At 44.5% G+C, this 26,676-nt stretch overlaps 1 protein-coding gene across 1 annotated transcript in view; it reads left to right on the forward strand.

Annotated features, from left to right (window-relative positions):
- The window catches only part of LOC132378073 (copine-9-like), a 643,860-nt gene that overhangs the window by 93,398 nt on the left and 523,786 nt on the right, over positions 1-26,676 (forward strand). Inside the window, exon 3 of the mRNA XM_059944788.1 lies at positions 12,305-12,351. Within this exon, the coding sequence (XP_059800771.1) occupies positions 12,305-12,351 (47 nt within the window). The remainder of the gene's footprint in view (positions 1-12,304; positions 12,352-26,676) is intronic.

Raw genomic sequence — 26,676 nt, forward strand, 5'->3', positions numbered from 1 at the left:
AGCGGAGTGCAGCGCTGCAGGTGAAACGTGGGGGCCGCCATCTTGCATGCCCGGATGTGGGCGGCCATCTTTGTCGGCGTCAGCACGCCCCGCCCCCGACCCTCCGATGCTTACCGGGTACCCCGGATGTGGGTGGCCATCTTTGTCGACGTCAGCATGCCCCGCCCCCGGCCCTCCGATGCTTACCGGGTACCCCGGATGTGAGCGGCCATCTTTGTCAACGTCAGCACGCCCCGCCCCCAACCCTCCGATGCTTACCGGGTACCCCGGATGTGGGCGGCCATCTTTGTCGACGTCAGCATGCCCCGCCCCCGGCCCTCCGATGCTGACCGGGCACCCCGACGGCGATTCAACTCTGGCCACCGTAACTCTCGACCAAAGCGCCCCACACCAGCTTGCAAGGTCCATGATGGACATCCGGGTGGAGGGGCACAGGACTAGATGCCTGTTTGACACGGGCAGCACTGGGAGTTTTATTCACCTGGACACAGTGCAACGCTGCGGACTTGCAACGCGGCTGGTAAGTCGGAGGTTCCATTTGGCTTCTGGGTCGCAGTCTGCAGACATCCGGGCGGGTTGTGTAGTGACTTTGGTGGTGCAAGGCACAGAATATCGGAACTTTGAGCTGCTGGTCATGCCTAATCTGTGCGCGCCTGTGCTATTGGGGCTGGACTTCCAGAGCCATCTCGAAAGTGTGACTATGGTATACGACGGGCCCCTCCCACCACTCACTGTCTGGAATCCTCAGTTTTGTGGGACTTCTTCACATACCCCGCTACTGACCACACACACACACACACACACACATCCCATCCAGCACCAGGCCGACATCTGCGCTACCGACACCACTTGCAGCCTCTCCACCCTCAAGGTCCCTCCCCCACCGCTGTTCGCCAACCTGACCCCTGACTGTAAACCTGTGGCAACCAAAAGCAGGAGGTACAGCGCGGGGGACAGAGCCTTCATTCAGTCGGAGGTGCAGCGGCTGCTCAGGGAGGGGATCATTGAGCCAAGCTCAAGCCCTTGGAGGGCCCAGGTGGTTGTTGTTCGGAAGGGGCAGATAAATAGGATGGTGGTGGACTATAGTCAAACCATCAATAGGTTTACGCAGCTTGACGCGTACCCCCTACCCCGCATCGCGGATATGGTCAACCAGATTGCTCAGTACAAGGTGTACTCGACAATAGATCTGAAATCCACTTATCACCAGCTCCCCATCTGCCCAGAGGACCGCCCCTACACCGCCTTCGAGGCGGGCGGCAGGCTCTATCACTTCCTGCGCGTCCCTTTCGGTGTCACGAATGGTGTCTCTGTCTTCCAGAGGGAAATGGACCGGATGGTGGACCAGTACCAACTGCAGGCCACATTTCCCTATCTGGATAACATCACCATCTGTGGTCACGACAGGCCAGATCACGACGCCAACCTCCAACGATTTCTCCAAGTGGCTGCAGCTCTGAACCTTACTTATAACAGGGACAAGTGTGAGTTTAGAACCACCCGCCTTGCTATACTTGGGTTTGTCGTGGAAAACGGGGTTATTGGCCCTGATCCCGAACATATGCGCCCCCTGTTAGAACTCCCTCTTCCCACCACTCTCAAGGCCCTCAGATGGTGCCTGGGTTTTTTTTCCTATTACGCCCAATGGGTCCCCCATTACGCAGACAAGGCACGCCCCCGGTCAAGTCTACCACTTTTCCCCTCTCTGCTGAGGCCAGCGCGGCCTTCAGCTGCATTAAAGAGGACATTGCCAAAGCTACGATGCATGCGGTGGACGAGACCGCTCCCTTCCAAGTGGAGTGTGATGCCTCCGATTTCGCTCTGGCTGCTACCCTCAATCAGGAAGGCAGACCAGTAGCATTCTTTTCTCGCACCCTCCAAGGCTCCGAAATTCGGCACTCCGCGGTGGAGAAAGAAGCCCAGGTCATAGTGGAGGCTGTTAGGCACTGGAGGCACTATCTTGCTGGCAAAAGGTTCACCTTGCTGACCGACCAGCGCTCGGTTGCGTTCCTGTTCAGCAACCAACAGCGGGGCAAAATCAAAAATGATAAGATTTTGCGGTGGAGAATAGAACTCTCCACCTACACTTATGATATCCTGTACCGGCCTGGCAGACTCAATGAGCCCCCTGATGCCCTATCCCAGGGAACATGTGCTAGCGCACAGCTCAACCAGCTATACGCCCTTCATGCACAACTTTGCCATCCGGGGGTCACCCGATTTTACCATTTCGTGAAAGCTCGGAACCTGCCATACTCCCTAGAGGACATCAGGACGATGACCAGGGACTGCCAAATTTGCGCTGAGTGCAAACCGCACTTCTACCGTCCTGACACGGCACAACTTGTCAAGGCCACCCGCCCTTTTGAACGACTGAGTGTTGACTTTAAAGGGCCCCCTTCCCTCCACTGACCGCAATGTCTATTTTCTCAGTGTTATCGACGAGTACTCACGGTTCCCCTTTGCCATCCCCTGCCCCGACACCACTGCCACGTCCGTCATAAAAGCCCTGCGCCAGCTCTTCACTCTGTTCGGGTATCCCTGCTATATCCACAGTGATAGAGGGTCCTCCTTTATGAGTGAGGAGCTGCGCCAGTACTTGCTAGCTAGGGGCATTGCTACCAGTCGGACTACGAGTTATAATCCCCAGGGTAATGGCCAGGTGGAGCGGGAGAATGCCACAGTGTGGAAGGCCACACTTTTAGCCCTTAAGTCAAAAGGGTTGCCGGTCTCTCGATGGCAGGAGGTCCTCCCTGAGGCACTGCACTCTATCCGCTCTCTGTTATGTACGTCCGCCAATGCCACCCCTCACGAACGCCTATTCTCTTTTCCCAGGAAGTCTGTCACTGGGACCACCCTACCAGTTTGGCTGACGTCCCCGGGGCCAGTGCTGCTCCGGAAACATGTGAGGAGCAATAAATACTCCCCGCTGGTAGAGAGGGTTCACCTTCTCCATGCGAACCCCCAGTATGCTTACGTGGTCTTACCTGATGGGCGGGAGGACACGGTCTCCATCCGCGACCTGGCACCCGCAGGTGCAGCAGACCACTACCCTGAAGGCTCTCCGGTAACTATGAACCCTGCACCAGAGGTGACACCGTGCTCACCAGGCCCTACACAGACTCCTCACGACACTTGTATACCGGGCGTTTCGTACGCATTTATACCAGGAGCCTCGCACATGTGTGAGGGATCACCGGCGCCTAGTGGGCAGGAACAAGCGCAACCTCCGTTCCCTGTGCAATCACCAATGTTGTCGGCATCCATGCGATCACAGCCGGTGCTACGTAGATCGCAGCGACAGATTCGACCACCTGATAGACTTGACTTGTAAGAAACTTCGCCACATGGGGACTCTTTCAAACAAAGGGGGGGGTGAATGTGGTGAACTATGTGCCTGTCTGGACACGCCGCCTGCTGACTGCTCCTGTGGCTCCTCCCACAGGCCCCTGTATAAAGGCGATCTGAGGCCTGATGCTCGGCCTCAGTCTCCAGGACATAGTATGATGGACACTCACTCCTGGTTCCTTCTTCCAGTCAATAAAAGCCGATATCTCGCCTTACGTCTCAGAGTGAGTTATTGATGGTGCATCAAAGTCCCTTTGTCAGAACTGGGAATCAAAAAGAACAAGTTAGCTGCACATTGTAGAGACGGTGAAGGAGAATGGACAGGATAAAGAAAATACGACTGGTATAGTGTGATGAGGGGCACCATGGCAAATAAGCTATTGAGGTTCTGAGTGACTTGGGAATGTTTATACTGAGAGGATGTTTCCTTTCTACGGGGTAATTTTGAACCAGAGTGCATTGTATTTTTAGAATTAGTGATCCCATTTAAAATGAAAATTAGGAGATTTTCTTTTCTCTCAAAGCATTGTAAATCTTCAGAATTCTCTGCCCAAGAGAGTCACTGAGGATACTCAAGTTTGAGGGAGACAGAATTTTGGTCTACAATCAAGGGTTTTGAGGAATATCAGGAAAGTGACATTAAAGTAAAGGTCAGGACAACTAAGATCTTATTGAGCAGTGGAGAAAGTTTAAAATGTGGTAGGATCTATTCATTTTTCTAATATCCTTAAGCACATGCACATCACATTGCAAAATGCAAAAGGTGGTGAGTGAAATCCAATATAAAAATCTCAGTTTCATCATAAGGAAGCAATTTAGTCACATTTATATTCCACTCCTGCAGTTCAGGAATAATTATTGACTTCTGTGCTTGGCTCTTAGCCTTCCCTGTTGGAAAAACACACAGGAGATTTGAATACATGCTGCACCTGTTTATCAACACATTTAATATTCAAAATCACTTGTAGAATACCACATATTTCAGTTTCTAGCAGGGAAAGCACCCACCGAAAAGGTGAAGTTTCCAAATGAGTCTACATGTAAGGTATTTCATAGAACATAGAACAGTACAACCCTGTCCAGGCCTTTCAGCCCACAATGTTGTCCTAACCTATATAAACCTACTCCAAAGTCAATCTAATCCTTCTCTCCTATACTGTCTATAACCCTCCATACTTTTTTTACATCCATCTGCCTATCTAAAGTACCTTAAGTGTTTTCATTATATCAGCCTCTATGAACACCCCTGGCATTGCATTCCAGGTACCAATTATTGTCTTTGGCATCTCCCGCAAACTTTCCACCATTCACTGTTAAAGAATAACCTCTGGTATTGGTGCTGCTGTCCACATTATCTATGCCTCTCATAATCTTAGACAAGTTGCCTCTCATTCTCCATTACTCCAAAGAGAAGAGCCCTAGCCCGCTAAACCTATCTTCATAAGATGCTCTCTAATCCAGGCTGTATCCTGGTAAATCTCTTCTGCCCCCTCTCTAAAACTTCCACATCCTTCCTACAATGAGGTGGCCATAAATGAACACAATACTGTTAGTGTGGTCAAGCCAGGATTTTATAGAGCTATAACATTGTCCTGCAGCTTTTGAACACAATTGCTGACTAATGAAGACTAACACACCATACACCTTCTCAACCACCTGATCTACTTGCATGGCAACTCTGAGGGGCTTTGGCCCTAAGTTCCCTCTTTTCCTCCACACTCTCATTGTTGTTACTCCTCCTTTTCTTGATACAACTGCAGAGGAGCTATCAACTCCAAATAAGGAAGTTATTTTACTGCTGCAAATTGCCCCTATTGAGTGGAAGAATAAAGTGGGATTTTTGTGGGATAAACAGTGGGCAATAAATGAATGGAGCAAAGCCAGTTGGAAGGTGTTAAAGGTCAGACACATGACACTGGAATGAACACAAAAGCAGACTCTTCAAGTGTGCTGTTGGTGGCAACTCGGTAGGAGACCAACTATCACAGATGTGAGGTGTCCCACCGACACATGCAGATTTGAAAAGGGACTATGAGGAACATGTGGCTAGCAGCAGAAACTCCTTTTTAACTGGTATTACATTTTCTTTTCATGGAAAGTCAGGAAAATTTAGTTGTGCACTCGAGTATGGGTTGTGTAAGTTCACGTGTTCTTCTGTTGAGACAATAAAAGTACTTGTCGGTAAGTACAGATTCTCTCTGTGCCGAACTGATCATTATTAGAAGGGGTGATAGCCTGTAAATGTAGTGTGCATGGAAGTTGCCCCAGAGCCATGTTTCTGCAAGAACAAGCCCACAGCAGCTTTCATCTCACGCAAGTGCAGATGCAATCCTCTTTGTCATTCACTGAGTGAACACTGGAGGGCAGCAGCAAACACAGTACGGAATCCAGTGGCACACCATCAGCTTCAGCATCTTCTTCCCTAAGGCGTGAAGGTCTCATCTGAGCAGTAATCGAGGCAACACAGCTCCCCAGCCGTCGATCTCACCAATGAGGCACTGAACTGGACTTGCCATATTCTATATTACCAACGCCCAACATAGTCTTGTGATCACAACAAAAACATCCAAGACAATCAGCAGCAGCATCCATCGGCCCACAGTCTTTGAGATGCCTCTGACATCTTCCTTGGGTAGCTGAAGCAGGCTGCTAATGAGCGCACAAGAGATCCAGCTCCAGCAGGGTGGACCTATGGTGCTTGATGTTCGTAAAATCCAGCAGCATCCTATGATCATGAAAAAGATGTAAAGAATGAATAATTATACTTCTGTTTGGACACAGAGAGGTGGCTGCATCTGAGCATTTTGCCATCTTACCGGAAAGCAATGTACGTTGCTGTAATGCTCTATGTTCAATCTGAAATCCACTCAGTCCCGTCTGGTCACATTTACTCTTTTGGAAGTGGCCTGAGAAAGGCAGCATCACTGATGTACACATGCGTGAGTAGATATGTAACACAATGGAGAATACAGGTGTCCCCTGCTTTACGAATGTTCGCTTTACAACACTTCGCTTTTACAAAAGACCTGCATTAGTAACCTGTTTTCCCATTACAAAGAGGATTTTCGCTTTTACAAAAATATTTCCCATATAAATGAATGGTTCTTCGCTTTACACCATTTCGGCTTAAGAAAGGTTTCGTAGGAATGCTCTACCTTTGTAAAGGGGGGATCACCTGCAGTCACAAACTATGTTACACAATGGAGAACTAATTGGGATTTAACCACATTCTAATTCTGTACTCTCAGAGACAGAACTGACAAGGTAGCTCTCTGCTTTCAAACTGCGGCAGTTTCATCTGAATACGTGAAGTCACTGAATACCTCATGTGGTCTGTACACACCAGCTGTGTGGTGAAAAAGGCACAACAGCGCCTCTTTCACCTCAGACAGTTGAGGAAGTTTGGCGTGGGCCCCCAAATCCTAAGAACTTTCTACAGGGGTGCAATTGAGAGGATCCAGACTGGCTGCATCACTGTCTGGTATGGAAACTGTACCTCCCTTATTCACAGGACTCTGCAGAGGGTGGTGCGGACAGCATCTGTAGTTGTGAACTTCCCATGTTTCAGGACATTTACAAGGATAGGTATGTAAAAAGGGCCCAAAGGATCATTGGGGCCCCAGTCACCCCAACCACAATCTATTCCAGCCGCTACTATCCAGGAAACAATACCGTAGCATAAAAGCCAGGACCAACAAGCTCCAGGACAGCTTCTTCCACCAGGCCACCAGTCTGAATAACCCATGGTGATATGAGTGTATTCTGTTACATTGACTGTTCTATTTATCATAAATTATTATAAATTACTATGATTGCACATTTAGACAGAGACGTAACATAAAGATTTCTACTCCTCATGTATGTGAAGGATGTAAGAAATAAAGTCAATTCAATACTAGGTCCATAGTTATGGCTTAGAATGCGAGAACACGGTGAAGACGCACGAGGCTGCCGATTCTGGAATCTGGGGCACCAACAAGAAGTGCTGGATTCCAGCATCTGTTGTCTCCTACACCAACATAAAGTGGATCAAGCAGCATCCGTGCAGGGAAGTGGCTATTTGATGCTCTCGGCCAAGACCCTTCATCTGGTGGGGTGATAGGGGGGAAATAGCCAATAGAGATGAGGGGAAGGAGCGGAATAAGAGTTGGCAAGTGATAGGTGGATCCAGGTGAGATGGATGCTAAGCGGATGGAGGAGGAGCAATAGAGGGTAGAGGTGACAAATGCAGGTGCCAAAGGACTGCCAATGATGGAATCTGATAGGAAAGTGAGGTGATACATGGAATCAAAGAAAGGAGTTTGGGAGGGCAGATGAGAACAGTAGAGAGAGAGGACCTGTAATGCGCTCTGTGCAGAGAATCAGAAACCATTGGGCTTCGAGGTTCTCAGAGCAGCTGAATTGGTTAAATGTTGTTTAAAGAGAGCAGATAATCGTTTAGACTTCTTGATCGACTCATTCTTGTAATGTGCTCTCCTGGTGCTTGCTGTTTAAACTTGTTAAATTTATTTTGATAGGCTCAGGATTCCATGTTACTTGTTCCATTTTAAATACCTCTCTCCTCTTTCTCAATATCTCTGTCTCCTTCTCTGGAGACAAAATGTCAACCGTAAGCTTTTGTAAAGCTTCGGATTCCCATAGCTACTATGACTATACCTTTCCCCACCTTGTCTCCTGTAAAAATGCTATTTCTTTTCCTCAGTTCCTTCATCCTTGCCACACGTGTTCCCAGGATGGGGCTTTCCTTTCCAGAACATAAGAGGGGTCCTCTCCTTCAAAGCACAGGGATTCCCATCTTCCACCATTGGTGCTGCCTCACCAGCATCTCTGCTTTCTGAATATGCCCGTGCTCACCCCATCTTCCTGCCGCTTTAACAGTGATAGAGTTCCTCTTGTTCATACCTACCACCTCGTGAACCTCCCTATCCAACACATTGTCCTCTGCAACTTGCCCCATGAATGGTTACTTCCACCAAACATGTCTTTACCTCCCACCCTCTCTCTAATTTCCATGCAATTGCTTCCTTCATGATTCTCTTGTCCATTTGCCCCACCCCACTAATCTCTCTCCCGGGACTTATTCCTGCAAGCTGCCTAAAGTGCTACAGCTGCCCATTAACCTCCTCTCTCCTTTCTATTCAGGACCCCAAACAGTCTTTGCAGTTGAGACAACACCTCACCTGCGAATCTGCTGGGGTTGGCCATTAAGTTCAGTGCTCCTGATCTGGCTTTCTCCATCGTAAATTGGGTGACTGTTTTGTCACACACCTCCACTCCATCTGCCAAAAGCAAAACTTCCTGGTGATCAAATATTTTAATTCTGATTCCATTCCTGTTCTCTTTTGCCAAGATGAGGCCACCCACATGGTGGAGGACAACATTTTGTATTCCTTCTGGGTAGCCTCTGACCTGATGGAATAAACATTGACATCTCCTTCTGGTAGAAAAAATCTTCCCTTCCCTTCTCCTCCCTTCCATTCTCCACTCTATCCTCTTAGCTTTCCTAATCTGCCTATCACCTCCCCCGGATCCTCTCCTCCTTTCCTATCTTCTAGTGTCCACTCTCCTCTCCAATCTGATTCCTTCTTCTCCAGCTCTTTACTTTTTCTACCCACCTGGCTTCATCTGTCACCCTCTAGCTAGTGTCCTTCCCCTCCCCCCACCATTTTATTCTGGAGTCTTTCCTTTCCTTTCCAGTCCTGAAGAAGGGTCTTGGCTCAAAACATTGACAGTTTATTCATTTCCATTTATTCATTTCCAGTATTTTGTGTGTTTTGCTGTGTTACTTGTATTATCTTAATGAATGCCTGAGTAGCAGTAATCCCGGGGTCTCAGTTTTGAGGCTGTTACATCTCACAGTGGTGCTCATCCAAGCCACTGATGTTCTGTTGGAATTGTTATGAATGAGGTCACTGTCTCTACATCAGCACCTAACTTCACACTTGGGGTCGGATGAACTAGGAAATTATCTAATAAAAATCCTTTCCTTTATTCAGCAACACCTGCAGTTTCTCCCCACTGGTAATAACAATAAGTCGTTGAGCTTCTAATGGACATGGTTCTTGATTGATTTTTCACCAATTAGCTTTCCCTTGACGTACTCCATAGGCTTTTAAATTATTTACTCTATGGTAAAAGAGGACACAAATCTTTTGTCTAGTCATGTTGGAAGGTATAGTTTCAAGAACAGAGGGTGGTCATTTTAAGATGAGCAGAGTAGGAATTTCTTCACACAAAGCATGGTGAATCCCTGGAATTCGCCATTCCAGATGGTATTTAACAAGGAGGTAGTTAAGTTTTCAAAAGGTTCTTGAGACTCAGTACAGAAGAGGAGTTGAGACCAACATACATTCAGAGGCCACTTTATTAAGCACAACTGTACACCTGCTTCCTGAGGCAAATATCTAATCAGCCAATCATGTGGCAGCACCTTAATGCAGAAAAACATGCAGACATGGTCAAGAGGTTCATTTGTTGTTAAGACCAAGCATCAGAATGGAGAAGAAATATGATCTAAGTGACTTTGACTGTGAAATGATCGTTGGTGCCCGATTGGGTGGTTTGAGTATCTCAGAAAATGCTGATCTCCTGGGATTATCACACACAAACATCTCTAGAGTTTACAGAGAATAGCGTGAAAAACTAATGAAGATCCAGTGAGTGGTTGGAAACACCCTGTTAATGAGAGAGGTCAGAGGAGGATGGTGGTACTGGTTCAGGCTGGTTGGAGCTGTCAGCAGGCATCTACATACAGATTAATATTTATGAGAACAAGGGGAAGCTAGAATTTGGAATAAAATTAATTGTTGGTACGTACTGCTGAAAGAGTCCATTAGAACTGAAAGGGAATTCTGGAGAATTATATAAACAGTAATAAGGACCTTGAATCTTTCCCAAGGCAAGATACAGCAAGATGGCAACGCGACACAGTTTGCAGCGGCCTCTCCGGAGTTGATATCTGTTATTTGTTAAGCGGGGTGCCGTGCACAATCCTAATCTGATGAAAAATGGACGTGGGAGCATGGAGGAACATCTGGAAATCTCCAGGAAGACCTTCTTCATTGCTGCTGCTGTGAGGTCCGGGACTCTGCTGGGAAGAACAGGCCCCCAGTCCTCGGGGTCGCATTGCCGGTGGCCGTTGGCGGGGACGTTGTAGTGCGCTCGGTAGAGGATGGTGCTCAGAGAGGCTGTGCCGGAGGGAATGGTTGAAGGCTCGGAGGTTCGACGGACTCGGAGTCCGCTGAGGTCGGGTGCTTTCACTGTGTGCTGCGTCTGCGAGGCTGAGTCAGGCGGTGCCGTGGAAGTCCATAGCAGGGGTATTCCCTTCTGCCGCCTGCGTGGGATGATGAGTCTATCGGGACCCTGAGGACTTGTGGAAACTGTGTGGTGGTTTATTTTGAACTTATAGTCTTTTAACATCTTTGGACTATTTTTACAGTGCCCACGGTCTGTTTTTTTTTATCAATTATGGTATTGTTTGCACTGTTGTACTATATGTTAACTATGACTATATGTAACTCTGTGGTTTTGTGTAGGTCTTGTAGCTTTAGTTTTTGGTTTGTTGGGTGGTAGAGTTGGTCTCCTGACTTGGTGTGTCTGGGTAGTCTTGTTTTGTCAGGTGGTTTTGGAGCTCCTTTCCGGGGAATGCGCTAAGATAGTGGCATGATATTAATGCACAACAGCCTCTCCGGACTCTGGATTTGGAGATTACCAAACGTTATGTGGATTTTCTGGTGTAGTCTGTTTTGTCTTGTGCTTTTGTGATATCATTCTGAAGGAACATTGTCTCATTTTTTAACTGCATTGCACTTGTGCTTTCTAAATGACAATAAACTGAAACTGAACTGAACTGAACTGAACTGAAGTTAATGAGCAATGTAAAATAATAGAACTTGGCAAGAACACTGATGATGAACATGCAGAGCTTTGCAAAGCAGAAGTAGAGACTTAAGGCTGTGAAGGATTGACGAGGTCAGGGGTGTTGTTGAGAACTTATGAGAAATTCTTCCTTATAATGATATCTCCTAGTCTGATTGGTGGGCTCTTCGTCTCTGTTGGAAATGAATTGCAACAGTGTTCTCTTCCTTTTGACTAGTGTTTTTGGGAAGATATTAAATGTTTCATGGCAAACAAGGTCACATAAGCATCCAGCACTCTATCCAGAGGAAGGCTCTCAGCTGTAGTAGTGCAAGTCACTCAAGTTCCCCTGAGAGGCGATTCTGGGGCATGACTTTGTTTACCGTGGGGAGGCTGATGCTCAGACAGCCACTCCATCCAGAGGAAGGCTCTCAGCTGTAGTAGTGCAAGTCACTCAAGTTCCCCTAAGAGGCGATTCTGGAGCGTGACTTTGTTTACCGTGGGGAGGCTGGTGCTCAGACAGCCACCACACGGTACTTGACAGATCAGGGTCAGAGTCCAGTGGTGTGGGCTGCAAGATGACTGGGGATCTTTCACTGCTGCACCCTTCCTCCACTGCTGCTGTTCTGATATGTCGTCACCTTCTGCCTGATCCACCACTGAGGTCTCCGTTGAATTGCTGTTTGTCTGGAGCCTCCTCCTCTATCCTGGTGACCCCACCAGGAGCTATGGTGCAGATGGCATCTCTTTGGGATCTCAGCAATTCACATGTCATTTTACCACCACAAGGTGTCGATCCTTGGAGAAGAAGTATAGGGGAAATGACATAATCGTTAAGTTCAGTAAACAGTACATGCAAACCTTCCTCAGGAAAATCAACTGGATATCTGTACAGCCATTAAATGGAGAAAGGTGCTGTGTTTCATTTTGGTTGAGTGCATCAAATTGTTTTTGTTGTGAATAAGCCAAGACTCTTTATTGACTCTGTATCTAATCTGTGCTCCTTTCTTCTGGTTACTATCTATAGTTGGGAAAGTTTTAGCTGAGTTTAATGTCATTTGCTGCACACTCATCTCAAACTCTTCTTTTTCTCTTGCAGTTGTTGTGCTTTTCATTCAAGGGATTGGCAGCAAAGAATGGCGAGAGGTGAGCTATTATTTTATAATCTCATGTATGAGATAAAATAGATGGATTTATGGAATGCATGATATAGAATTTACAGATGCATCATATCTTTAGGAAGCTTTCTGGTTCTTCAGGACTTCAGAATTTTCCATTCTAGAGAAAGAAAATAACTTGTGTTGTTGCTGGCATAAAATGGTACTAATCCCAAATAACTCAGCATTCATTAGTGAGGGAGGAAATTAATGACCAGAAATGGAAGGATCTGTTTTCATCGAAGAATGCTTTAGTTTCTGATTCAGAAATAGGAATTGGCAAAATGAGTTTGAATGCTTGCTGAATGAATATGATGAAGATTCAACTGGAGAAATTACTTACAATGGTCTGTTTGTGATGACTTGTACAGTGATGGCCTTGCTGAAGTGGCATAGTGATATACCAAGTCCACTTGCACCCCCACATTTTCAGTGACCCAGGTTCAATCTAGATCTTTGGGTGCCATCTGTGTGGAGTTTATACATTCTCTCAGTGGATTTTCTGCCAGACCCCTAAATCTTCTCATGTTTAAGTGAATGGTGGTAGCAGATTACAGGAGAAATACATGAGGGTCTAGATTGCTTTGTGAGCTTTTATAGATTTGATAGGTTGAATGGCCCCCTTTGTCATTATATGAAGAGTAAATGTGCAGAAGCTTAAGAGATTCAGTTTCTATAGTACATAGGCTTGGAAAAGAAATCAGTGTTGAAAAGAAGCAAATATGAAGAGAGCTCCATGGATTAATGGAAATACAGAGCTGTGATCTATTAATCTGAACAGTTTGTTTGGCCCTTTGATCCATGCTGCCCCAGCAACTCTCAACAACTCCAATTTAACAGGACAATTTACAATAGCCAGCTAACGTACCTGGTACATGGGACTGTGGGAGAAAACCGGAGCACCTGGAGAAAATCCACACGTTCTATGAGGAGGACTTGCAAAGGCTCCTTTAGTCAGAGGGAGGTAGATCTGTAGAAGTTGTTCCCATGGGTGGCTGTGGAGGACAAGTCACTGGGTGCATTTAAGGCAGAGATAGGTAGGTTCCTGATTAGCCAGGGCATCAAAGGGTATGGGGTGAAAACAGCGGAGTGGAGATGACTGGATGAAGTGGATCAGCCCATGGTTGAATGGCGGAGCCGACTCGATGGGTGGAATGGCCTACCTCTGCTCCTATATCTTATAGTCTAAGACACTGGGATGGAAGTCCAAGCTCCGATGCCCCAAGCTGTTATAGTGTTGCGCTAGCCACTATCCTATCGTTGGTTTCCTTTTAGCCTGTTTGATGGATAGAAAGAGTCCTTCTGCGTCTTCAGTTTCTTTACATCTGCTGTGGTGTTAAGGGCAAAATAAGAAAGTCAAAAGTCTAACCCCAAGAGCACTGGGCAGAAAAGAACTAAGGAAGTTTGGTATTGATACTGATTTCTTATTGTCACATGTACTGAGATAAAGTGAAAAGCTTGTCTTGAGTACTATTCATATAGATCAATTCATTACACAGTGCACTGAGCTGGAAGAGATAAAACAGTAACCTTACAGTGTAACGTGTAACAGCTATAGAGGAAATGCAGTGCAACTAAACAATAGATCAGAATGAGGCAGATGCCAAGACTCCATCTTATCATTCTAGGGAACCATTTCATAATCATAAAACATTGGGTTAGAAGCTGTCCTTGATCCTCCAGGCTTTTATATCTTTAGCCCATTGAGAGAGGGGAGAAGGGAGAATGTCTGGGGTGGGTAGGGCCTTCGATTATGCTGGCTGCTTTGCTGAGGCTGCAATAAGTATGGAAGTTGTAAGAAAGTCAAGATTTAGTAGGGTTATCCTATTATGACAGGTAAACATTTATTAGAAAGGATTATTACTGCCATGAACTATAGTTAATCCACATCTGTGGGCATGGAAAATGCCCAAGATAATTAAAGAATGTATTGGAAGATGAAACCTGTTTTATTGGTTGACAGCTAATTAGCTGAACTGCCTGTGGGTTCTTCATATTTGTGTGATTACCTAAAATCCAATTAGGTGTTTAGGAGAATTCAGGAGAGAATGTCAGTTTTTTTAAAAAAGTATTTTTGGCAGCAGTAGATCAGTGGTGAACCTATACGTTGTGTAACAGTATTTTCACTTTTTTTAAGGAATGTAAAACAGATTTCTGCAGTTTCATACTTGCTGGTTTGCTACTGACTTCATCTTGATACAAAGCTTTTTAGAAACTGTATTATCACGTCAGTGGTATTTATATAACACCTGTCACAAACGTTTGCATCCCACAGGCAATGTAGCACTTGTCAAATGCTGTAATAGATGGAGACGGTGCTCCCAATTTACACACTACAAATTCCAACAAGCAATGATAAAAGAAATGACGGCAAAGTCTGATTAAGTGATTCTGGGAGACAGATAAATATGAGAAAAGTCATAGCAGAATGGAAATGAGATCCATAAATCTGTCTGAGGAGGAAGATCAGGTCTCCAGCTTGTGCATTTTTCCCAGATCTCCATCCCTCACCTACCCCTCCACTGTCACTCTGCTATCTGTCCATAGAGTTCCCATTACCAGATGAACCAGGTGAAATGGAGGCGCCCCTTTCTCCTTTATCAGGGAGAGAGAGAGAGAGAGCCTTTGGTATGTCGAATTCTGGGTGAACAATACACTGCAAGACTGTGTCTTTACTGTTGTTTTGCTGCACACTTGAGTGTTCAGTTGTGGATGCTGATACTTTTATTTCGGCGGTGGGGGGAAAGGGGGACTGTGCTTGCTGCCGCTTACGTGGGGGGGGGACATTGGGGCTCTAACATTTAACTGTCGTTCTTTCTTTGGGGGCACTCCTCTGTTTTCATGGATGGTTGAGAAGAAAAAGCATTTCAGGATGTATATTTTATACATTTCTCTGACATTAAACGTACCTTTGAAACGTCTAATAAAACATTAGGCAAGACAATAGCCTGCCTCTAGTTCTGTTCCCTGAACATTACATCTATCTCCCACACTGGTTAACTCCCAGAAGTTCTTTGGGGTTCTCTTGTACATTAAAAGTGCCATGTAAACACAAGCTGTTGTCATTGCTATTTCAAGTTCCAAATCCATCTTGACTGCAGCACAGTTTTACTCTGCACTCTCACAACAAACTGACAGAATAGGAAAGGCCTATTTAACTCATTCTACTTACTTGGCAGTGCAATACAACTGGCCCTACTAGAATCATACTGTACAATACTAGCTCTTTCAACCCACCTATTCATACTACTTATCTACTCTAATCCCATCGGTTTTTAGGCCTGTATCATTCTGTACCTTACCAGTCCAAATGCCTTTTAAATACTGCACTAGCATCCGACTCTACCACCATCTTATTCTAGATAACCATCACACTCTGTGTGGGGCAGACATTTGCCCCTCATATCTCCTTTAAGTTCCTGCCCTCTCACTTTAAACCTGTTCCCAAAAGTTTTACAATCCCCCACCCTAGGAATAAAGATCTCTGACTACAAATTTTATCTATGTGTCTCATAATTTGACAAAACTCTATAATGTTGCCCCTTAAATACCTATGAGATTAAACCTAGCCTAATCAAACTCACTTATACCTAAACACAAAAGGTTCTGCAGATGCTGGAAGTTGAGCAATACCCACAAAGTGCTGGAGGAACTCAGCAGGTCAGGCAATGTCTATAGAGAGGAATAAGCAATCAACATTATAACAAGGAGACCCTTCATCAGAATGGTGATGAATCTCTTCTATATTTTTGCTATCGCATCCCTCACAAAATGTGGTGGCCAGATCGGTACATAATCTGCTAAGTGAAGTCTGATTAATGTTTAGTCCCAGCCCTTGGATGCATTACCCTGGCCTATGAAGGCAAGGATACCAAACACCTTCTTTGCTACCTTGTACACCTATGTCAGCACTTTCAGCAAGCTGTAGACTTCTACATCAAGATCTCTCTGTATATCAACATTCCTTAGTCTCTGCCATTTATGTCTTGCACAAATTTGAATGCCTAATGTGTATTACCTCAGACTTGTCTTGATTAGATTCCATCTGCCACCACTCCACCAACATTCTAGCTGACCTCATGTCTGCTGCATCCTTAGACAAGTCTTTCCTATATATGACTTCTATATCTTGTCTTCTGCAAGTTTGCTAATTAGACAACCTACAATCTCATTGAATTCACATCCATGTAAGCTCCCAGAACTGGTCCTTCCTTGCAGCACTCCACGCGTTACTGGTATCCAGTCTGTAAAGCACCCCTCCAACACTAACCTGCCTCCTTTAACTAGGCCAGTTTTGGAATCAGTTTATCAACACAAATTGGATTTCTTGTGCGTTAACTTTCTAAAGCAGTCTACCTTGCAGAACCTTCTCAGAAACGCAAATAAAGTCCATATAAACTGTGTCCTCCTTCTTAGTTATTTACCTCAAGTTCGAGTTCAAGTTATTTTATTGTCTTTCAACCGTACACACATACACCGCCAAGTGAAACAACTTTCCTCCAGACTGAACTGCACAACTTAGTACATATAACACACACACATAACACATAAAGTCATCTTATCATGAATAAATTACCAAATAATAGGGTGCATATAGGATTCAAGTTAAAAGGTATAAAGTATATTGCTACTGGCATTGCATACATGATGAGACCATTTGATAAGCTTTGAAGAGGATGCAGAGGAGATTTACCAGGATGTTGCCTGGATTGGAGAACAAGTCATATGAAGCAAGGTTAGCAGAGCTGGGACTTTTCTCTTTGGAGCGTAGAAGAATGAGAGGGGACTTGATTGAGGTCTACAAGATTATGAGAGGCATAGATAGGGTGGATAGTCAGTACCTGTTTCCCAGGGCACCAATAGCAAACACCAGAGGGCATTGGTACAAAATTAAGGGAGAGAAGTTTAGAGGAGACATCAGGGGTAAGTTTTTTACACAGAGGGTTGTGAGTGCCTAGAACAGGGGTCAGCAACCTTTACCACTGAAAGAGCCACTTGGACCCGTTTCCCACAGAAAAGAAAACACTGGGAGCCGCAAAACCCGTTTGACATTTAAAATGAAATAACACTGCATACAACGATTTGTTTTGCCTTTATGCTATGTATAAACAAACTATAATGTGTTGCATTTATGAAATTGATGAACTCCTGCAGAGAAAACGAAATTACATTTCTGCATGCAACAAAAACATTTTGAACTCCGAAAAAAAGACGTTGGGTTGAAGGTTACTTTTAAGTAAAATACTCAACGTCTATTTGAGTCCTTCTTGTATTTATGAAAAACGCCAAACTTAAATTTGCCGCCAGCAGCAAACCAAAAATAATGTCAGCCAGCTGTCAACCTGAAAAATAAAAGGACTATTTCACTGAACAATGAAAACATATGAATATACGTAAAATAATAGGCAATTAAAATATTTATCATACTTGGTCAGGTTGACTCACACCTGACAATGCAGTCGTATTCGGTAGGGATGGATCGATGCTTAGGGGAGTGACCGGGAAGGATAATGTGTTTTTTTCCTCTCTGAACTCACAGAAGCGTTTCCCAAACGATGTTTGCATTGCAATGATTGCAGAATGTAAATACTCCGAATTTATCATGTCGTGACCTTGTTTGAACTCTCTCAAATTGGGGAAGTGAGACAATGTGCCTTTCTGTAAATCTCTGGCAAGCACTGTCAACTTGCGCTCGAATGCCAAAACATCCTCCAACATGTGCAGGGCTGTACATCCTTTCCCCTGAAGAGCTGTGTTCAGCGTGTTCAGGTGCGCTGTCATGTCCTACCATGAAGTGTAGCTTTTCCAGCTACTCTGGCTGTTCCAGCTCAGGAAAGGTGAGCCCTTTGCTGCCCAGGAAAGTTTTCACTTCTTCCAGACACGCGACAAAGTGTTTCAGCACCTCCCCTCTGGACAGCCAGCGATAAAAACACGTTGTAGCGGAGTGCTACACGCAGTCAGTAAACTGCAGTCAAAGATAGCTTTATTTGAACTAAACAGCCTTGCTTTTAAGCCTCCCTCAACCCGCCCCCCATGGGCACGGATGCTGCAAAAGACGTACTCACAAACCCCCGTAGGCTATCTCCCTTAGCCTGAACGCTGGCTAATTGTGAGCCGGTTCAGATGTGTCAGAAAATGGGTCGCCACAACGTCTTATTTAGATTGTACAAGATCACCATAATCTTCAAATTTAGAATTACATTTCAAAAACTAACAAACCAACATAAAATACATTTTAATTAAATACTGACCAATTATTTCCCAAAGCAACAGGGAGCCGCAGCACAGACGTAAAAGAGCCACATGTGACTCCGGAGCCGCGGGTTGCCGACCCCCGGCCTAGAATGACTTGCTAGTGATGGTGGTGGAGGCTAAAACAATAGGGGTATTTAAAAGCCTCTTGGACAGGCACATGGATGAAAGAAAAATGGAGGGTTATGGGGTAGTGTGGTTTAAGGATTATATGGGTTGGCACAACATGGAAGGCTGAAGGGCCTGTACTGTGCTGTAGTCTTCTATGGTTCTATGAGATTCATACATGGTGCAGGGAGTTCAGTCATCTCAGGGCCTGGGGGAAGAAGCTTTCATGCATCCTACCTGATGGTAGGGGGTCAGAGAGTTGACTGGGCCAATGGGAGGAATCACTGACAATGACGAGGGACCTGCGTACACAATGCTTCTGATAAATATCCCTAATGGGTGGAAGAGGGTGCCCAATGATCCTCTCAGCAGTCCTCGCAATCCTTTGTAATGGTCAGATGCCTTGCAGTTCCCATCCTAGATGGTGATGCAGCTGGTCAGGGCATTCTTGATAGTGCTGCTGTAAAATAGATGGGAGCTTGGATCACCTCAATCTCCCCAGGAAGTGGAAAACTCAGATTTGTAAGTGTTGCACAGAACCATACTGATTCCTCTGAATCAGCGCCTGTTTTCCCAAGTGAATAAGTTCTGAACCATCCCTCGGTCCCCAGGAAACTTCTCCAGCAACTGCCCTATACAAACCTCACTGGCCTGTTGTTTCTAGGCTTATCTCCACTACCCCTTTTAAAAAGGAGACAACTTTTGCTATCTTCCAGATTTCTGGTATCTCTCTGCAACTAGTGAAGTTGCACAATCTCCTGCAAGGTGTGAACCATTTGAAAAGAACAAGTCTCGTTGGGACTGAGTCATAAATTGAAGTAGGGGGTGACAGAGATATCATTGCAAGGCAGTAGCCATTTGAAAAGAACAAGTCTGGTCAGGAGACAGGGTGCATCGAGTTGCCGCACCTTAGGGCACAGGTTAAGAAGCTGGAGCTGCAGCTCGATGACCTTAGGCTCATACGGGAGAAAGAGGAGGTGATGGTTAGGAACTACAGATAAGTCGTCACCCATAGGTTACAGGCCCCCAGTGCAGGGCACTCCTGTGGCTATGCCTCTCAGTAATTAGTGCTTCAGATACTGTTGGGGGTGGATTGCTTACACAGCAAACAGGTCTCTGGAACTGAGTATGTCTGGCTTTCTGGTTCACAAGGGAAGTGGGGAGAAGAGGAGTGCTGTAATGATAGGAGATTCCTAAACTGGACAACAGACAGGAGGTTCTGTGAACATGAAAAAGACATTCAGATGGTATTTTGACTTTCAGTTGCCAAGGTACGGGATGCCCCAGACTTGATCCATGGGGAGGTGAGCAGTCAGGAGTCCTGGTACATATTGGTACAAATGACATACTGTAGGTAGGAAACTTGAGAAGGTCCTGAAGTGAGACTAGGTAGAAAGCTGAAAAGTAGGAACGCCAGGGGAGTAATTGCTAGATTGCTGCCTGTGCTATGTCCCAGTGAGGATAAGAATAAAATGGTTTAGCTGATGAATGTATGGCTGAGGAATTGGTGCAGAACACAACTTTTCAAATTTCTCAGTCTTTGGGATCTCTTCTGGGGAAAGTATGACCTGTACAAACAGGAGTGGTCACACGTGAACCCAAGGGGGTTTGCTAGAGCTGTTGGGGAGGGTTTAAGCTAATTTGGCAGGAAAATTGGCACAAGAAAGAAAGGGCAGAGATTGGGGTAGTTGATATACAAGTAGATGCTGTGTGTAAATGTGAGACCTTGAGGAAAGACAGGCAGATGATGGGGCGAAATTACAGTCTGTGGTTTGAGTTGAAGTGTAACAGGGGGCCAAAATTGATAAAGGTGATGAATACAGAACTGAGAATAAGGTAGATGATCTTGTAGCACAGTTAGAGATACGATCAGAAGATGTAGAATTCTTGTAGAGTTAAGAAACTGCAAGTGTGAAAATATACTTATGGGAGTTATACACAGGGCTCTGAACAGCATCCAGGATGTGGGATACAAATTACAATGGGAGATAGAAAAGGCTTGTAAGAAGAACAATGTTATGATAGCCAAGGGGCATTTCAAAATGCAGGTAGATTGGGAAAATCAGGTCAGTGCTGGATCCCAAGAGAGGGAATTTGTAGAGTGCCAATGACATAGCTTTCTAGTTGAGCCCACTCAGGGAAAGACAATTCTGGATTGTTTGTTGGGTAATGTACCGGATTTGATTAAGGAGTGAAAGGTAAATAAGTCAGTGATCGTAATATGATAGAACTCATCCTGTAGTTTGAGAGGGACAAGATAAAGTCAGATGTATCAGTTTCATAGTGGAATTAAAGGAATTATAGAGGCATGAGAGAGGAACTGGTGAGTTGATTGGAAAGGAACACAAGCAGGAATGATGGCAAAGCAGCAATGGTTGAAGTATCTGGGAACAATTCAGAAGGCATAGAATAGAAACTACATTCCAAAGAAGAAAAAGTATTCTAAAGGGAGGATGAGACAATTGTGGCTGACAAGGGAAGTCAAAGATATCATAAAAGCAAAGGAGAGGGCATATAATATAGCAAAAATTAGTGGGAACTAGGAAGCTTTTAAAAACCAGTGGAAGGCAACTAAAAAGACCATAAGATAAAAGTTTTTTCAGATATATAAAGAGTAAAAGAGTTGCAAGAGTAGATATCAGACCATTCGAAAATTATGCTGGAAAGGTAGTAATGGGGAACAAATAAACAGTAATAACACAAATAAACAAATTTAAGTATTTTCCCACAGTCTTCACTGCCAGAAATTTGAGAGCCTCAGGGGGTGGAGGTGAGTGATGTTGCTATTACTAAGAAGTTGTTTGGGAAACTGAAAGGTCTGAAGGTAGATAAGTCACCTGGACCAGATGGACTACAACCTAGGGCTCTGAAAGAGGTAGCTGAAGAGACTGTGGGGGTGTTAGTAATGAACTTTCAAAAATCACTATATCCTGGAACAATTCTGGAGAACTGGGAAGTTGCAAATGTCAGTCCACTCTTTAAGAAGGGAGTGAAGCAGAAGAAAGGAAGTTATAAGCCAGTTAGCCTGACTTCAGTGGTTGTGAAGATGTTGGAGTCCATTGTTAAGGGTGTGGTTTCAGGGTACTTGGAGGCTCATGATAAAATAGGCCGAAGTCAGCGTGGTTTCCATGAGGCAAAATCTTGCCTGATAAATCTGTTGGAATTCTTTGCGGAAATAACAGGCAGGATAAGCAAAAGTGAGTCAGTGTATGTTCTTTACTTGGATTTTCAGAAGGCCTTTAAGAAGGTACTGCACAGAAGGCTGTTTAACAAGATAAGAGTACATGGTATTACAGGAAAGATACTAGCATGGGTAAAAGATTGTTTGACTGGCAGGAGGCAAAGAATGGAAATAAAAGGATTTTTCCTGGTTTGCTGCCAGTGACTAGTGGTGCTCCACAGTGGTTGGTGTTGGGACCACTTCTTTCCATGATTTCAAAGATTTGGAAAGATCTTTCAAAGATTTGGATGACAGAATTGATGGGTCTGTGTCCAAAATAGGTGGAGGGACAGGTAGTGCTGGGAGTCTGCAGAAGGACTTAGACAGATTGGGAGAATGGGCAAAGAAGCGGCAGACGGAATATAATGTAGTGGAGTGTTTGGTCATGTACTTTGGTACAAGGAATAAAGGCATGGACTATTTTATAAACAAGGAGAAAATTAAAAATTAGAGGTGCAAAGGGACTTGGGAGTTCTCGTGCAGGATTCTCTAAAGGTTAACATGCAGCATGAGGAAGTGGTAAGTGTATTTCCTATAGTGGGTGCATCTTGGACCAGAGGGCACAACCTCAGAATAGAGGGATATACATTTGGAACAGAGGTGAGGAGAAATTTCTTTGGCCAGAAGGTGGTGAAGCTGTGGAATTCATTGCTGTGGGGTTAAGCAAGTAGGAAAATCTCCCTATAGGCTTAGTTAGATTCAGATTCATTTATTTATCAAATGTACATCAAAGCACTGTGAGATGTGTCATTTGTGATAATAACCAACATACCCTAAGGATGTGCTGGAGGCAACCTGCAAGAGTCACTGCACATTCTGCTACCAACATAGCAAGCAACAACAAGAGAACAACAGCAAAACAAATGGCTTTTCTGCTTCCCACACACCCACTTACACACAGACAGGTCTCTGAACCCAGATCCAGCCGCCACTAGGTCTCCAATCTTTAGTCCCTGTCCCAGACTTGTAATTTTGTGATATCAGGGGTCTGACTTCCAGTAATGCCTCCCCCCTCCCCCGACCCAGTGGCCTTAACCATCAGGCCTGACTTCAGTCTTTGACTTTTGGGCACCAGTGTTCTGCATCAACCCCAGGACTCGCAGGTCAATGGACTTTGAACTCTGGACTTGCAAGGGCTTTTATCTTCATGACTTGCCGACCTGGGGATTGTTCCTTTGCCTAGACTTATAGACCCACAGATGTCAAGCACATGACTTCCAGTCGCACTAACATTAGGCCTAGACGTCTGGACTCACGAATTTGGTTTTGACCTGCGGACTTCAGTTGCATGGACCTCTGATCACAGGACTCACTGACTTGGAGGGAGTTCACTGACCTGGGGGAGGATCACTAGCTCTCATCTACGGGGCTTCCATCCACAGGGATCACTGGCCTTCTGCAGTGTGGCATTCAAGCCTGGACACTGGCTTGGGCCCCTGACTCTTCATTTACTGTCCCTAACCTCTAACTCCCCTCATCTTTGACCCTAAATCCTAACCTAACTTGCTTCACTGCCCTCCAAGACCATTCCTTCAAACTTGAAAAAGACATGTCTGAACCTCAGCAGAGACTGCAGCTTGGTGCCATTTTGACTGGAGGTTTGCATGTTTCTTTGCAGAGCATGGAATTAGTGTCTACAGTGAGTGTCACTGTAGATATTGCACCTTTTAGTAAGTACACGGAGTCTCCAAAGCTATGCTTATCTTGTAATGTAATTGTGGTCTTTTTTTGTATTCAGAATATTGATGTGAAACAGACCTGGCAAGCTTAGAAAAACATTTCAATTAAGATGAAATAGTTCACCAGCATCTCCATCATAGTAACTTGGTGAATATCCGCTGTTTGTAAAATACAGCACACCATTCATTAACACAATAATGAACAACATATCCATAACACAGTGCTTCAAGGTATCAGTTAATGGCATCTTTCACTGTTACATTCTGATTGCTATGGTACGCTCATAGTGTCACGTGAGTTAGAGTAATCCCTTCATTGCAATGCAGTGATTAGTGTATATGCTTCATTTTAACATGGTGATCAGGATGTATTCTTGGTATAAGTTATGACTGTACATCCTTCACCGTAGTAGTAGTGAGATCACTCAAGTCAAGTACAATGTTTTCTCGGGGGTCATTCCCTTAATGGAGAACACCTCTGTATGACTTTGTTTAATGTGGGGAGGCCGATGCTTAGGCAGCCACCACACTGTCCGTGACAGAGTCTAGTGCGGGGGTCGGCAACCTGCGGCTCCCGAGCCATTTGTGGCTCTTTCACCTCTGTGCTGCGGCTCCCTGTGGCTTTGGGAAATAATTGGTCAGTATTTAATTAAAATGTATTTTTTGTTAGTTTGTTAGCTTTTGAAATGTAATTCTAAATTTGAAGATTATGGTGATCTTGTACGATCTAAGTGTGGCGACACATTTCCTCACAATTAGCCAGCATTCCGGCTAAGGGAGATAGCCTACGGGGGTTTGTGAGTACGCGTCTTTTGCAGCATCTGCGTCCATGGTGGCTGGGTTGAGGGAGGCTTAAAAGCAAGGCTGTTTAGTTCGAATAAAGTTACCTTTGACTGCAGTCTTTATTTTAGCGCTGCGTGTAGCGCTACACCGCTACAACGTGTTTTTTATCGCTATTAATATACATCACCACTGCCAATGCCTGACACCCGCCAGTGCGCGCTTTCTTTTAATTCTTTGATCCAAGGTAGGCTACCTATGTAGTAACCTTCAACCCAACGTCTTTTTTTCGGAGTTCAAAATGTTTTTGTTGCATGCAGAAATGTAATTTCGTTTTCTCTGCAGGAGTTCATCAATTTCAAAAATGCAACACATTATAGTTTGTTTATACATAGCATAAAGGCAAAAAAAAACCGTTGTATGCAGTGTTGTTTCATTTTGTGGCTCCCAGTGTTTTCTTTTCTGTGGGAAATGGGTCCATATTGGCTCTTTTAGTGGTAAACGTTGCCGACCCCTGGTCTAGTGGCTTGGAATACAAGACAACAGGAGATCCTTCACTGCTGCAGTCTTCCTCCACCTTTGCTACCAGTGAGATTTGTCAACATCTTCCGCCAGATCCACCACTGAGGTTGCAGTTGGATTGCTCTTTGTCTGGAACAGTATTGCTCTCAGGATCGCAGGAACTCGCAAGCCTCTCCACCACGACAAGGTGACAATCCTCACAGAAGATTCCTCACCATAATATACTTCTCTCTATGCAAGTAATATGGACAGATATAATAGAACTTGTAACTCCCATAATAATACCAGTTCTACAAATCTCTTTGACAGTATTTTAACAATGCCTTCAATATCTCTGTTAAAATTATAGATAAAACTAGGATTTGTGCTTTTTGTGTTTTCAAGAAATTTGGAATAATAAAGGGAATTTCTGACATCATGAGACTCTGAATGGATGTTAAAAGATATGTCAGGTTGACATTATGGAAAATATTAAAGATACTCGGGGCTGCAGTTTTATGCCTGGTTAAGCAGTACTTAAGTGGTAAGGTTAAGTAATTAGGAAAATCCCTTGTGTGCTTCATTCCTTGTTTTATTGTAAAAGGTTGTTTCTGTAAGATGTGGAATTAGCAAATCACATCTGCAGTGAGTGTAACTCTGGAGAGTGACTTGTTCTAAATTAACTTCCTGAAGGTGGATGTTGACAATGAGCCAAAGGCTAATAATTGTTTCAGTGCTGTTGATTTAGAGGGGGTGGGATTTGGTCCACCAATGCTGAGAAATAAATTAATACATTTTACGCACATCAAATTTGCTATTTCCTGATTAAGTTCAAAGGCAAAGTTCTAATTTATTATCAAAGTATTTATATTATATACAACCTTGAGATTCATCTTCTTGCAGGCACCCACAAAACAAAGAAGCATGGAAGATTCTATGAGAAATCACACACAATAGGTTTTCAAAGCTTGCAGAGAGATTTAAGCCAGTTAGAAGAGTGGGCTGAACGATGGCAGATGGAGTTTAATGCTGATAAGTGTGAGGTGCTACATTTTGGTAGGAATAATCCAAATAGGACATACATGGTAAATGGTAGGGCATTGAGGAATGCAGTAGAACAGAGTGATCGAGGAATAATGGTGCATAGTTCCCTGAAGGTGGAATCTCATGTGGATAGGGTGGTGAAGAAAGCTTTTGGTATGTTGGCCTTTATAAATCAGAGCATTGAGTATAGGAGTTGGGATGTAATGTTAAAATTATACAAGGCATTGGTAAGGCTGAATTTGGAGTATTGTGTACAGTTCTGGTCACCGAATTATAGGAAAGATGTCAACAAAATAGAGAGAGTACAGAGAAGATTTACTAGAATGTTACTTGGGTTTCAGCACCTAAGTTACAGAGAAAGGTTGAACAAGTTAGGACTTTATTCTTTGGAGCGTAAAAGGTTGAGAGGGGACTTGATAGAGGTATTTAAAATTATGAGGGGGATAGATAGAGTTGACGTGGATAGGCTTTTTCCATTGAGAGTAGGGGAGATTCAAACAAGAGGACATGAGTTGAGAGTTAGGGGGCAAAAGTTTAAGGGTAACACGAGGGGGGATTTCTTTACAGAGAGTGGTAGCTGTGTGGAATGAGTTTACAGTAGAAGTGGTAGAGACAGGTTTGGTATTGTCATTTAAGGTAAAATTGGATAGGTATATGGACAGGAAAGGAATGGAGGATTATGAGCTGAGTGCGGGTCAGTGGGACTAGGTGAGAGTAAGCGTTCAGCATG

This window comes from Hypanus sabinus, chromosome 19 (genome assembly GCF_030144855.1).
Source record: "Hypanus sabinus isolate sHypSab1 chromosome 19, sHypSab1.hap1, whole genome shotgun sequence".
Taxonomy (NCBI): domain Eukaryota; kingdom Metazoa; phylum Chordata; class Chondrichthyes; order Myliobatiformes; family Dasyatidae; genus Hypanus; species Hypanus sabinus.